The sequence below is a fragment of the Fistularia commersonii genome, chromosome 7, assembly GCF_037954325.1.
Source record: "Fistularia commersonii isolate RoL2024-O1a breed Wild chromosome 7, RoL_Fcom_v1.0, whole genome shotgun sequence".
Taxonomy (NCBI): domain Eukaryota; kingdom Metazoa; phylum Chordata; class Actinopteri; order Syngnathiformes; family Fistulariidae; genus Fistularia; species Fistularia commersonii.
Window position 1 is genome coordinate 4,187,866 of NC_141290.1, and position 13,799 is coordinate 4,201,664.

General features: G+C 42.9%; 1 protein-coding gene and 1 long non-coding RNA gene across 8 annotated transcripts in view; one reads left to right on the forward strand and one right to left on the reverse strand.

Moving 5' to 3' along the window:
• Positions 1-589: 589 nt before the first annotated feature.
• LOC147232408 (uncharacterized) lies at positions 590-5,845 on the forward strand. Its single transcript, XR_015106353.1, has 2 exons — positions 590-885; positions 5,701-5,845. It is a non-coding gene; the product is annotated as an uncharacterized LOC147232408 (long non-coding RNA).
• The window catches only part of kif21a (kinesin family member 21A), a 51,241-nt gene continuing 43,109 nt past the window's right edge, over positions 5,668-13,799 (reverse strand). For all 7 annotated transcript variants that reach the window (XM_086149240.1, XM_086149236.1, XM_086149239.1 and 4 more), the window contains 5 exons: positions 13,503-13,667; positions 13,266-13,383; positions 11,547-11,717; positions 8,611-8,810; positions 5,668-8,536 (listed from right to left, as the gene is read on the reverse strand). In XM_086149240.1, coding sequence (XP_086005366.1) covers positions 8,446-8,536; positions 8,611-8,810; positions 11,547-11,717; positions 13,266-13,383; positions 13,503-13,667 — 745 coding nt within the window. In that variant the 3' untranslated portion in view covers positions 5,668-8,445. The remainder of the gene's footprint in view (positions 8,537-8,610; positions 8,811-11,546; positions 11,718-13,265; positions 13,384-13,502; positions 13,668-13,799) is intronic.

Here is a 13,799-nt window from a genome sequence, read left to right on the forward strand (position 1 = left end):
TTGCCATAATTTCTGGTGCGCTTTGTGTTCGCCATTATGGAAGCCGACCTTTGAAAAATGAGATGAACATTTTATTTTTCTATTTTTCATTTACTATCTGTACCTCTTTTCCTGAAAGCAGGGTGCCGCAAGTTCACGTCGACCGCTCACCTGCCAATCACAGGGTTACACGGAAAGACGTCCGGTCGATCGCTCTGTCGTTCAAAACCTACAGATAATTTAGTTTTCAGTGAACCTGCAGACGGCTTTTTGGGATTTTGGGGAGGAAAAGGGCGAACCAGGAGAGAACTCAGGCAGGAGCAGGGAGAACGTTGAGAAAACAGTCGCAGCAGCTGCGGCCCATACACCGCCACGCCATAATCATTATAGCATGAATAAATTATTCAAATCCAAATTGAGAGATGTATTCTTAATCGGGTCGGGCTGGAATAATTTTGTCCGTCGCATAATTCTCCCTCCGGTGTTCATGGAAAAATTACAAATAAATTTTGGAATTTTTGTCGTTTGCAGATGAATATTCCATCCTGCATCTGGAAATTTGGTGTTCAATCAAATCAAACTACAATAAAAAAAAAACTGGGAAAAAAAAAATTGAATTAAAGTTTAAGCCCCTTTAAGCTGCCAGTGTTTCTGGGCTCAAGAGTTGTATTATATCCATGCCTCTGTGCCACAAATAGATTTCAAATTATCAGAGTGTGAATCTGCTCGGTCTGTTTCTAATTACTGTCTCCTCCATCTCCCTTTTCCCTTAATTTGCCAGAGAGACCAGACGCCCTGCTGTGATGGACACACACACGCACACCTTCCTCCATCTATTAACCTCTTCGGCTCTGTCTGACAGGCAGCTGGAACCACGGCTTAACCCACCGAGCTGCACAACATCAGGTAAACGGAAGATAAATCGCACTTCATCCTCGTAAATCCAGTGCAAAACTGTCACCGGTTTCATCGCGGTTCAATATTAGACTGTTTGCCAGTGCGACAAAGGCACGAGGATACGTTTTGAATTGGATCGGACGCGTCGAATCAATGAGTTCCAACGTTTATGTCAAATCACCAAAACGACCAAAGTATTCATTCGAGAACTGTATTATTTTGAAACATCTCATGCGGTGAAAATAGTCCAATTAGCTGAAAAGGGTTTCAAAATAAAAGGAGGCATGTCACTGCTTCGAATTAGCATTATTTTAATTGATAATCATCGCTTCCCTGCGGTCAATCATTATGATTGAGCAACAAATCCAAAACGAATTACCTTTAAAAATCTCGCCTTTAAAAATCCTTTAGAAATCTACAGCCCTTAGCTGCTTAAACAAAACAATAACCACAGCAAGGATAGCTAAATATTTCACTGACTCATAGGTGAACTATCTCACCTCGTATGTAACAGCTCGAGAAAGTTTTCTTCAAATTTGCGCGGAACTTACTGTATGTTTGTCTTGATACTTTCGTGCTGCTCCAGCACCCACATTGAGCCACTGAGGTGAGATTAATCCAGTCAGGCTCCAATTAGGAAGCATTGCATCCTCTGGTGGCTGCACACTTTAGATGTCAACACTAAATGAAATAGCTTGAAATAACCTTTTAATAGTCCACCGAAACTTGTCAATTTTTGCCCACTAGCTAGTGCAACATATGTAACAGCTATTTGATATATGCATATATATCGCTCAGCTATTAAATTAGCAGAAATGTGCATTAACAACAGCGAGAAATCGAGACATTGCAGATAATCACTTGAAAACTTGCAAGACATGGGGATAAAATGGTCTTAAAAGTAGCTTAAAGAGCTAGAATGATGAACAAGAAAAACACTAAAGCAACTAATCCAAGCTAGAATGCATCTTAAAAGTAGCTGGAAATCACTTTGAAATATCGCATGAAATCACCCCACGGAATTCACACAGAACAACCCGATAATTAGCAGGAAAGAACCCTGGAAGTGGGAGAAAAAATAAAGCACACGAATCTGCATCCTCCTCATCTGCTTGACGAAAGCTACGCAACGCGAGGTCGAGCCTCAGACCTCTGCGTGTCAGCTTTGCACGTTTTACTTTCGATTTTCAGTGCGTCTACTACACGGGTTGGGGGGGTAATCGATAATGCTACACAACACTATAAGATATATATTATTCCGACTCAGGAAATGAAGTATCAGTGGTTTATATCGGTGAACTATCAGTGTAACCGGAACACACCCGGCACGGTTTCACATCGATCCCCGTAAAGGAGTCCGTCACATCCAGTTTGTGCTGAAGTAGGTGAAAATGTCTCTCTGAAGGGCACAGATGTTTCTCAACTATCAGCGGACGCCCTGCAGATTCTGCACATATCTGCACCTTCTGAAAGAGCTGCTTGTGCTGTTTTTAAAATGAGGATTAATGGGCATACTTGAAAGAAAAAAAGGGGAGGTGGGGGTGGGGGGGTGATTGACCATTGAACAACACATGAGTGGAAAAAAAAAAAACAACAAAAAGAACAGTTGAGATGAAAAGAAATGATGATCACTAAAGCATAAGGAGGCAACTTTGTTACAGGAACTATAGGTGAAGATGAAGACTACATTTGCAATGCAAAGTTGGCGTGTGCAGACAGAAGTGTAAGAACCGCAGAGTTTTCGCTGTGATATTCACACAGACACACAAACCTGTAATATTCCCATCAGGTGGCCGGTGTTTGGAGCCGTCTGCCAGACACTCCTGCAGATTTACGACAAGAAGTTCATTAGGCAATGATTCCAGGCAAAGCGTATGCTAATTAAAAACAATAAAAAAATGAATTATTAAAGATCCCGACAGCCGGGGGTTCTACAGATTCCCTCGGGATAGGTTTTAAGTTGAATGAAAATTACATGCTTTGAATAATCACATGTACTTGATATCATTTTGTCCCCCACAAAAACTCTAACTAAATTGTTTAAATGATTTAAATCACATCAAATGTCGACTGTGCACTTACTGGAAGCCCTTAAGTCGTCACATTACACTTGAATAGTCAGTACACTGGGCCATTATTTCTTTTACAAAAAAAATAAATAAGAAGAAAGCACTTTCTCTCACACTCGAAATTAAGTGACACATTTCCAGGCATTGCCTTTAGCATGAATGTGGAAACAGCCTCCCGGTGCCAAACACTATATTCTAGTGCGTGGATTACATGTAAAGGACATTGAAATAACGAAGGGAACACATTAGACTCAAAATAATCTTATTTAGTGACATAATCTTTGCAAAACAAACACACTTGTCTGCCCTCCGTGAGGGCATTAAAGGGTTAAACCCAATGATAGACGTCAGATCGTGACCGTAGATGGCAAAAACTCATTCACGGGAGTAAAAATAAAAGGATGATGAACATGTCAAATAAAATAAAATAAAATTTGAGTCACGTGAAATGTTTATAAGCATGTTTATAACTTGACTTTCCCGCAAAACTAAGACAAACAATCAGTGTAATGCAAAACACCTGGAGGGTAACCGAGCTACACTCCAGTTAGCTAGTTTATTTTTTAAGAATAATAAGTCAAATGAAAACAATTATTCGGCTAATATAAGGAAGAAGTATTTTCCCAGGTGTTACAATATTTTCTTAGTTATGGTGGAGGAGCGATGACCTAAATTCATCGAAATAATATTCACTAATATCAGAATTAAAATGCTACCTTTTATGCTACTGCTTTATTTGGCAATATCGCCTCGTTCGCATTTATATGTTGAAATAATTCCACACTTATAAACAAGAAAAACAAACAAACTTGGCATTACTGACCTTCGATGAATTATTTAGTAGTTTAAATCCTCCAGGAGATTAATGTTGTTTTAGTTTCCTTGATTTTTGTCGGTTATTGTTATTAGGAACTTTATTCTCTACAATTGAAGCGCAATTTCAGCGCACGGCATGACAAGGTCACCTGACCCGCTCTAGGCGATTTGATTGGCTGTTTGACAAAACTTTTTTTTGCCTCTCACTTCCGGTGTTTTTGCAGCTTCTTGGAGCTGTTCAAACTAACAACCTTCACCTAAGCTCTACTTTAATTCACCTGCCAAAGTTCATTTCGTATTTTTCCTCCAACACAAATAGTTTTATATAGAGAGAGAAAGAGGGGGTGTGAAAAAAACAATGATATCAATAATGGTAGGATTGCTTCCAGCCATGTGGCTCCACACAAGAAAAGAGATGCAGTTCAAGGGTCACATGTCACCGAAAAATTTAATTGCAATGTTGGTGAAAAATGCCAGTTTGCCTCCTGGTTAGGGGCTATCGACCGCCAGGAACATGAATTATGAGGGAATCGATTGATACTCATGTCAAAAAAAAAAAAAAAAGATTCCCTTTGACGAGATGGAGGGAAGACTTTACCTGCTGGTGAATTGGGACTGTTTGTTTTGTATTTTTCTAATTACCCTCTCGGCCTAATCCCTACACTATAATGACGATACGCTTTCGCTACAGACATCTAGAAACACCTCCAAGTCCCAGTCTCATTTCCCCCTGCAAAAGAGAAATTAATTTACCTTGAAAGCAACAGTGATGTGGGGGGCCGAAATAGCAACTCAGAGACTGAAGCCAAGTCAAAAATAAGCAAGAATTCAGAGTAAATGCCGGTTTGTATCTTGGATTGACAGCTAAATAATTATTGTGAAGCGTTCCTCCCACACGTGCGATGCAAAGACTTCGTAAGGATCAGGTCTTTGAGGAAAAATGAGAAAGGGATCGCTGTCAATGTAAACAAAGACGCTGTTTTATCTTGTAACACTACAATCACAAAAATAATAAGAAAAAAATGTTTGTGGATGAAAACACTGCAAGTAATATCCACAGATCAACACACACACAGATATTACAATGTATGCAAATCTTAAAGGATCGGGGTCCGATATGATCGACACAGAAACATATTTTAATATACATGTACTACGCACGAACTCAACTTACTGTGTCGAAGCTTATAGTTTTATAAACTGTCTTAAGACACCCAGAATTATTTTGCTTTGAAATTTCACCGTTTTTCACAGCAGGAGGATCATTCATATATAAACACACCCAAAAAAATGTAACATGCACACGATTTCTGTCCGTGTCTCATCAAAGATCTGATATTCCTTTTCAATATGAACTCTATGCGATTTAAAATGTCACAATTAACACATTTGAGCGACACAACGGTCGCAGATCTGGTGCCGCCGCTGCGACTGCTGCAGAAATTGATGCCAGAACAATGAGAGGAGTATTATTTTGCTCACAACTGCCTCCTGTTCCTTCACAGTCACTTCCTGTTTGCTGCTGGAAGCCAAACACCTAATTATTCATCCCTGCACGCAGTTTTAAAGTATAAACACAGAAGATGAGTACGTGCCTCATCCAGATAAAATGTTATCAGGCTGAGGTGTCAAATCAACGCTGGCCATCAAGATCCGCGATGGGAATGCCGCCTTGAGTGACAAACGCATCGCTAGATGTCCCAACCAGGCCCGAAAATGGATTTGGGAATGAAACAAATCAGACTGGGGTGAATCACCCCTGTGCGAAGTGATGTCAAAATCACTGATAGGTGTCACTCTGTCCTCTGCACTGGTCAGAGGGAAATCTGTGTGTGTCTGTGTGTGTGTGTGTGTGTGTGTGTGTGTGTATTTAAATATCAGAGCAGAGGAAACCACAGCGAGCGGCTTGTTTTTGACAGATGGCATTTATTCTCTCCAGGCATCTGACATTAGAATCGCTACAGAGTCCTAGAAGTCCAGAGGGAAACGCCCGGGATATGTGGAACAAGGACAGCATAACAAACAAAACAATGGACGACGGCGACAACCACAAAAAAAAAAAAAAAAAAAAAAAAAAAAAGAAATCTAGTCGTAAGCCAATAAATATAACTGCTCACCTTACCGGAGGAAAATAAAAGGGCTCCATTGAGAACAGTAAGATTGCTCGAAAAAGCTCGGTCTTCAGGCCAGTTCTGGTTCTGCCGGCTCATGCGTGAGAAAATAGCCCCTTCAGAGCAGCATTCCCGCAAACATTCAGTCATCTTTGCTGTCAAATACAGTGTTTACATACATTAGATATGTATTTGAATGCCTACAACTGTGTGTTTGGTAATCCGAACATTCAAAACGAACAACAGACAGATCAGATTGGAGACCGCAAAAGTCTCCAAGGAAGGCCCCCGAGGATCAGGATCAGAACTGGGTTAGGCTCACGACACAGGCAGAATCTCAAGGCCGCTCCACTCAATGGGGAAAAAAATATTACAATCCATTACATACACACTCACGCACACACACACACACACATATATACATATATACACATGTATATATATGTATCCAAAGTACATTGCTAACATACCAAACGGACCTCTGTCAGAGCCCACGATTACGAGCCCCCTGATGGGCTTGAACAGGAAACACAGGACACTGAAGCACAGCAGTTAATGGACAGTTGAGTAAGCGTGGGGGGGTTGGTGGGGTGTTTAGGGCAACTTGTGAAGAGTGAACATGTATTATTAGCATTATCTGTCACATACATTTAGGTTGATACATCCTCGGACAATGAACCAGGTCACATCAAACTCAATCCCCACGAGAAACAAAAAAAAAAAGGTTGAGAGACTGCACTTTTGTCGGCCATTAAACATCAACAGGATATCCAGATTGTTGGCGGCTGGAAGAAAGAGCAGAGCTTCTGTTTGTAAACAAAGCAATTTAAAAAATAAAATCATTCGCTGTGAAAAGTAGCAGGTTGCTGCAGACTCGGAAAACTTTGGTCAGCGGTTATGTTGTTTTGCCGAATAAAACCCTACCAGCCAATCCAAGCTATTTCAGTCGAAATCGCTTCACTTTTCTCCCCATTAGCATTAGATGTGTCTTCATGCTTTGCTAAATTGTCACGTCACTGTCTAGATCAAACTGAGTTGTTATGTTGTCCGACATAAGCCACGTCACAGTTTAAACCTAGCTTGGTGGTTGTGTTGTCTAAAGTCAGCCACGCTGGGGTTTAAACCAAGCAAAGTAGTCGTGTTGTTCTGAAAGAGCCATGTAGCTGTTTGAACCTCGCTTACGGGTTGTGTTGTCTGATATTAGCCATGGAGTTGTTTAAACCTAGCTTGGTGGCTATTTTGTCTTAAATTAGCCATGTAGCTGTTTTAACCTGGCTTTATGATTGTGTTATCAGAAATTAGCCATTTGGCAGTTGAAACCTAGCTCAGTAGTTGTGTTGTCTGATATTATCCATGTAGCTGTTCAACCCTTGCTAAAAGGTTGTCCTGTCTAAAGCTAGTCGTGTAGCTGCTTAAACCTAGCAAAGTGGTTGTATAGACTGAAACTAGCCATGTAGTTATTTAAAAGCTAGCTTGGTGGTTGTGTTGTCTGACATTAGCTCTGTAGCTGTGCAAACCTTGCTCAGTTGTTCTGTTGTCTGATATTAGATGTGTAGCTTTTGCATACCTAGCTAAGTGGTTGTGTCGTTTGATATTAGCAATGAAGCTGTTTAGCCCTAGCTTAATGGTCATGATGTGTGAAATTAGCCATGTGGCTGCTTAAACATAGCCAAGTACCGAGTATTTGTAAAGCTAGCTTGACAGTTTTGATCGACTCAATCTAAGCTACAGCGCATCCTTCTGACTTTACATGTAGGTTGGCTGCGCAGAGAAGCTGACAACACACCGTTTAGCAACAGTTAGCACGAACGGACAAAATCACCAGCCCAGGCTCGCAGTTCTCGTAGGGTGTGCAGTAATCTGCTACAGGTAGCTTCGGTCTTTCTTGTTTAAAAAGCACTTGAACATTGTTGACCTCTATTTAAAAAAAGAGAAATACCTTCACACGGCAACGTGACTACTTTCAAGCAGGTCAACTTCACATATTTGTCATCATCTTCTCATGGCTTGAAAAAGCCCCCCACCACCAACCGTTTGGGGTCGGCCATCTTGGTTCCCTTCCCCGTGGTTCTGTAGCAGCGCCTGTATGACAACACAGCGGGGTGGGGAGGGTGTCGCGCGAAGGCTAGCTCGAGTGCGCTGGAAGGAAGGTAAAGGGGAGGAGGTGATTTGTCTTTTTCACATAAAGCCACTTTTGTTGCGTGAGGATGGGGGAGAGGAGGGGAGACAAAAAACAAAACAAAAAAACGGGGCTGCAGGGGACGCCATAGCCTGCTTCCAGTGCGGCCAAATACTCGAAAACTGAGGAACTGGAGGGCCTGGTTGTGAAGACCAGCTACCAACCCGAGCCCTCCTCCTCCTCCTCCTCCTCCTCCTCCTCCTCCTCCTCCTCCTCCTCCTCCTTCACCTCCTCCTCAGTCTTCTTCTTCTTCTTCTTACGACTGCCGGTGAAAACGTGACCGAATGGTTGGACTTGGGGGGGCGTAGTGCATTTCAGGCGTCAGTTCCGGGGCTCGATAAGTTAAGGGTCAAAGTGCGAAGGGACGGCTGCCATCCTGCGGGCGGGGCCGCGCTCAATTGCTCGCCACCTCGTCCGCGTTGTCGGTCGCCTCTAGGGAGCCGTCCAGCCCGCCGCGGGCGCGCCAGATCTTCACCGTCCGGTCGCTGGGAGGACAAGCAACAGCAGCAAGTCAGACACATCTCTATGAACACAAGGTGAACTGGATGACGGCACTCACTCGGAGGCGGTGAAGAGGTGGCTGGCGTTGGTGGAGATGCTGTTGATGGGGCTGTCGTGTCCCTTGAGCTCGCCGAGGGTGGCCAGGGTGTCGACGTGCCACAGCTTGAGGACGCCGCCGCGGCAGCCGCTCAGCAGAGCCGCGGAACCCGGCACTAGACCCAGCGCGCATACCCAGTCACGGTGGGCGTTTGGCACTTGCTGGTTTAGGGAGGGGAAGGAAGGGATCGGAGGTTAGAAGGAGAAACCAGTATATCTGACTTGATGTTGTAATGAGAAAGAAGCGTTGAGACCGACAGGAACTAGCCTCCTCCAGAACCTTTTAGTTTGGCATTGCTACAGGCAGTATGGTAGGGCCGCTTACTGGGATACAAGCAGCATAATAACCATGGACTATCAGATGGGTTGAAGTGTTTTTATCTTCTCCCTGCGCTGCTGCGCCGTGTGAAGAACCCCCCGGTTGCTAACTCCGCGCTTATTTTAGCCATAACGTTGATGTATCGGCTGCAAGCCGTAGCATCCCAAAAGAGCCCGGCAAATCTTCATCGGTTGATTTCTCAATAGTTTTTAAAAACTGGCCGTCCGCAGTCCGCAAGAAGTGTCTGGGGATGGGCGCGGCTTAAGAGGTCCACCAATCGCAGAGCACCTACGGAACCGTAAAAAGATCTTAGCTCGGAGTAGGAGCTACAATTGTTCCAGGAGGCCCACGGTCCCTGGTTCCTATGCTGTTCCAATGCACCACGGGACAGAATAATTGCTGGAACAGTTGTATGAACTGCAAAAAGGTCCTATTTAAGGGCTATAAGTTGGTGTTTTCAAGTGTGTGTGTGTGTGTGTGTGTGTGTGTGGAAGGGGGGTTAAATTTTACACCAACATCACTCCATAAATAATGAAGTGATCAGCTGTATTCATGTCAAACGCCCAATGGAACACACTCAGGGGCTGCGAAGTGTGTAAAGGTCGCGTATTGTGAACGATAAAGAGTAATTAATCTTGCCGACATCCGCGGTGGAATTCGTGTCCCGGTTAAGAGCCCTTGGATGAAACGACGCAGCGTTAATGGAGACGGTGATGATTTTAATAGCAGAGCTCTTGTACTCGCCGCTGCCGTCGTTGCCGCCGCTGGCGGATTTGTTTATTTATTTATTCGGAATTGGCCGCGAGGCACCCCGGGGATGACTGAACGCGAAAGGTCGGTCTCCGTGCACGCAGTGGTTCTAATTATTGAAGTGATTAATTCATTATTAATTATTAATTCAGTCGTTCATTAGCTGCACCGCTTATCCCGCAGTCAGGGCCGCGGGGGCGATGGAGCCTATCGGGCGAGAGTCGGGGTTCACCCTGGACCGGCCTCCGGTTAATCACACGGACACACAGTCATTCACGCGTCACATAGAAACACTCACTAAGTTAACTCATTCATATGTCATATGGAGACATAAGATCATTCATTCTCTCATCCAGCATCATATAGAAACATACAACTATTCGCCCTCTCATTCACATTAAGACTAGCAACCATTTCTTCTCGTTTACAGGCCGTATTGAGACATACAACCGTTCACATGTCACATACAGAACGACAAATGTTCACTCTCATTCACACATCATACACAACCATTCACACATCACATAGAAACACACACCTTCACTCTCTCATTTACAGGTCGCATAGAGAAGCGGCCATTCACTCATTCACATATGTAGAGACATACAACCATTCACAGGTCGCACGTAGACAGTCAAAAATTCACCCTCTCATTCACACATATACTGCTCAAAAAAATAAAGGGAACACTTGAACAACACAATGTAACTCCAAGTCAATCACACTTGTGTGAAATCATAGTGTCCATTCAGGAAGCAACACAGATTCATTTTGACTTGTTTTAAGGACATTACATCAAAGTTGGATCAGCCTGGAGTTTGTTTTTACATTTTAATTTTGAGTGTGATTCCTAATCAGACCTCCATGGATTGATACAATTGATTTCCATTGATCATTTTTGTGTGATTTTGTTGTCAGCACATTCAACTGTGTAAAGAGCAAAGTATTTCATAAGAATATTTCATTCATTTAGATCTAGGATGTGTTTTTTAAGTGTTCCCTTTATTTTTTTGAGCAGTGTATATCGACAAGCAACGATTCGTCTCATTCACATGCCATAGAGAGACAGCCAACAATTCACCCTCTCATTCATGCAGACTCACAACCATTCACTCTCATTTACAGGTTGAAAACCATTGACACGTCACATACAGAACTACAAAAATTCACTCTCATTCGGACATCATATAGACGTGCATCCATTCACTCACGCTTCAGGCGCTCCTTGTGCCCACGGCCATTGGAGTGTATCACAGCCGTCTGGACAGCACAAAACTGACCGGCCGGAGGTGAATCTGTGCTACGGCGACCTCACTACCTCACTCATTCACACGTCATGTCCTCATTCTGTTTTCTATTTTCATCCTTGTTGTTGGTTCATGTTTTTAATTTTCTCTCCCATTTATATTTACATTCATATCTATTGTTAGTGTTGCGCTGCTGTGACAAATGAATTTCCCCTATGGGCATCAATGACATGTTATCATTCACACATCATAGAGAAACACACAGTCATTCACACGTGTGGCTTCCAATGAACCTCCTGCATGTGTTTGGCCTGTAGAAGGAACCTGGAGAACCCGTAGGAACCCCCACGCAGACACGGGGGAAAGCCTCCACCCAGATAGGCACCCATGTGGGAAACAAAAACATACATTTCCTCCTGTTCTTGTATGACGATGACTGACTTCCTTGAATAAAATTGTCTCTCCCTCCCTCTGCGTTGAGTCGTGCTTCGGCGCACTGCTGCCCCCTGCTGCTCTGAGCGGAGAGGGGAAAGTAACCCGGCTTCGACGTAAACTCACACCCGTCCTCTTGGAGCCACGTACCTGCAGTAGATCCTTGCGGTCCAGGTCCCACTTCTTGATGCCGTTGTCACGGGAACCGCTGAAGAAAATGTCCCCCTGGACCACCAGCGACTCGATGCCGTCGTAGTGCGGCGGTTCGAAGTTGTGGGTCGGGCCGATGCTTCCCAGGGAGCCTTCGGCCACGTCGAAGAGCTGCACGTAAGCAGGTTAAATGTCAAACAACAGCCACCCTGAGACTGGGTTGCACCACAGAATGGAGTATAAAAATCTCAAGTACGGCAGAACCTTGACTCACAAGTGCGTCACTTTACGGGTTTTTCAAGATACGAGCCGAGGTCTGAGTTAGGCAGGAGAACGAGCGAGATGCGCGTTTTACCGTGACGGAGAGCATCATCTGTGAGAAGGTATGGGACTTTTACAAGGATTCGTTGCAGAAGACGCCGAAAAGACAGGCGAGTCATCGGAAGTGTCGTTCAAGTCGGTCTGGGACGGTTCGATTGTTTAAAAAGAAGAGCGACGTTCAATCCGTGTGAAAGTTACATTTAGCAAAACATTGTGGCATTGAGTGTGTAGCCAGTAAGTTAAGTGATAGAGCGCCAATTGAAAAGCTCCCCCGACCCCTCCGGCTGGCATCTTTGTCCAATCTTCATGGTTAATACATTTAATTAAACCAGTTACTTTCTTTACACACTTTTTTATTACAAATCATTGTTTTACATTGATTATTTGTTATTCATAAAGAAGATTTTTCTTATCTTAAAATATGTACAAAAAGGGGGCAGGAACATACTATTTTATTATATTTTATATTTAATTATTATTATTATATTATTAGTATTTAGAATTTACAAAGTACTTTTAATTATTTCAGCAAAAGAGGAAATAAATCTAACGTTGGTGTTTTAATTCATTTTAATGCAGAAATCTGAATTTCAAATACAAACAAATTAACTTACAACCTCGGTTACGGAACAGATTCAACTCATAAGTCAAGGTGTTATTTTTACCACTTTTTCACTTTGTTTTTATTTTTATTGTTTCATTGAATCTACATTTTGTGCATATGTACACGTCTAAATGGTGTCCTTGGGGGTTTTGTGAGGTGCTTGAAATAAAATGCATTATTATTAGTAGCATTTTTATTGTATTGTTGTTTTGTTTGTTTATTTTACTGTGTTATTTCAGTGGTATCAAAAATCATTTTATTATTTTTTTTTAACACTTTTAACACTGTCACTTTTAATTTCACTTTTATTTTTTCTTTTAAATCTGTATTTTGCATATGTTCACATCCGTACTGTGTCCTTCACTGATGGCCAGGGGCCTTAAACAAAATGTATTTTCATTATTATAATTATTATTATTATTATGACTGTATCGCTGTATTGTTTGAATTTATTACTGTATTGCTCTCAGTGGTTTCAAAAATCATCTTTTTCTTACCACTTTGTTACTTTCATTTTTATTGTTTCTTTTAATTATGTATTTGTATGTATATGTTCACGTCTGCACAGTGTCCTTGAGTGTCTTGTAATGCACCTTAAATAAAATGATTTATTATTATTACTGTTATAACACTGTTATAGTGCTCTTGTGGTATCTTAAAAAAAAAAAAAAAAAAAAAAAAAATCACCCTTTTTTATTTTTATTGTTTCTTTTAAATCTGGACGATGCGCAAATGTAAATGTAAATATGTGTGTGTGTGTGTGTGTGTGTGTGTGTGTGTGTGTGTGTGTATACCTTGACGTAGTGGTCCTTGGAGCCGGTGATCACCAGGTCCTGGTTGGTCCCGGACCGGTCCACCGTCAGGCACATGACCGGTCCCAGGTGACCCGTCAGCTTCCCGGTGGAGGCGAACCTGAGCAAAACATCCGCCGTGTGGTGTGAAGGTGCGGACGCCACGGAAAATGCCACACGCTCCTAAGACGTTTATCAAATCTAACATTTTGACGGTAGTTTGTGTAAATGGAGGCTCACCTACGGAGGTCCCAGACGCGGACCGAGTTCCCGGCGGCGGCGTACAACGCCGTCCCGTTGGGGTTGAGGGCGATCTGGTTGATCTGGTTCTCCCCTGCTGGGATGGTGACGGTGCGGCTGGTGGTGGACGCGCAGGCGTCGCCGACGTTCACCTGGCCGGACGACCTGCAGACAAACGCAAGGGGTCAGTTTACGCCACCCATACATGGAGAAACTAGTGGAAAACGATCGTGTCACACCTGCTCACATCTGAAGACGAGATCTTAGACTTAATTCTCAAACTGAATCTTCGAGAGT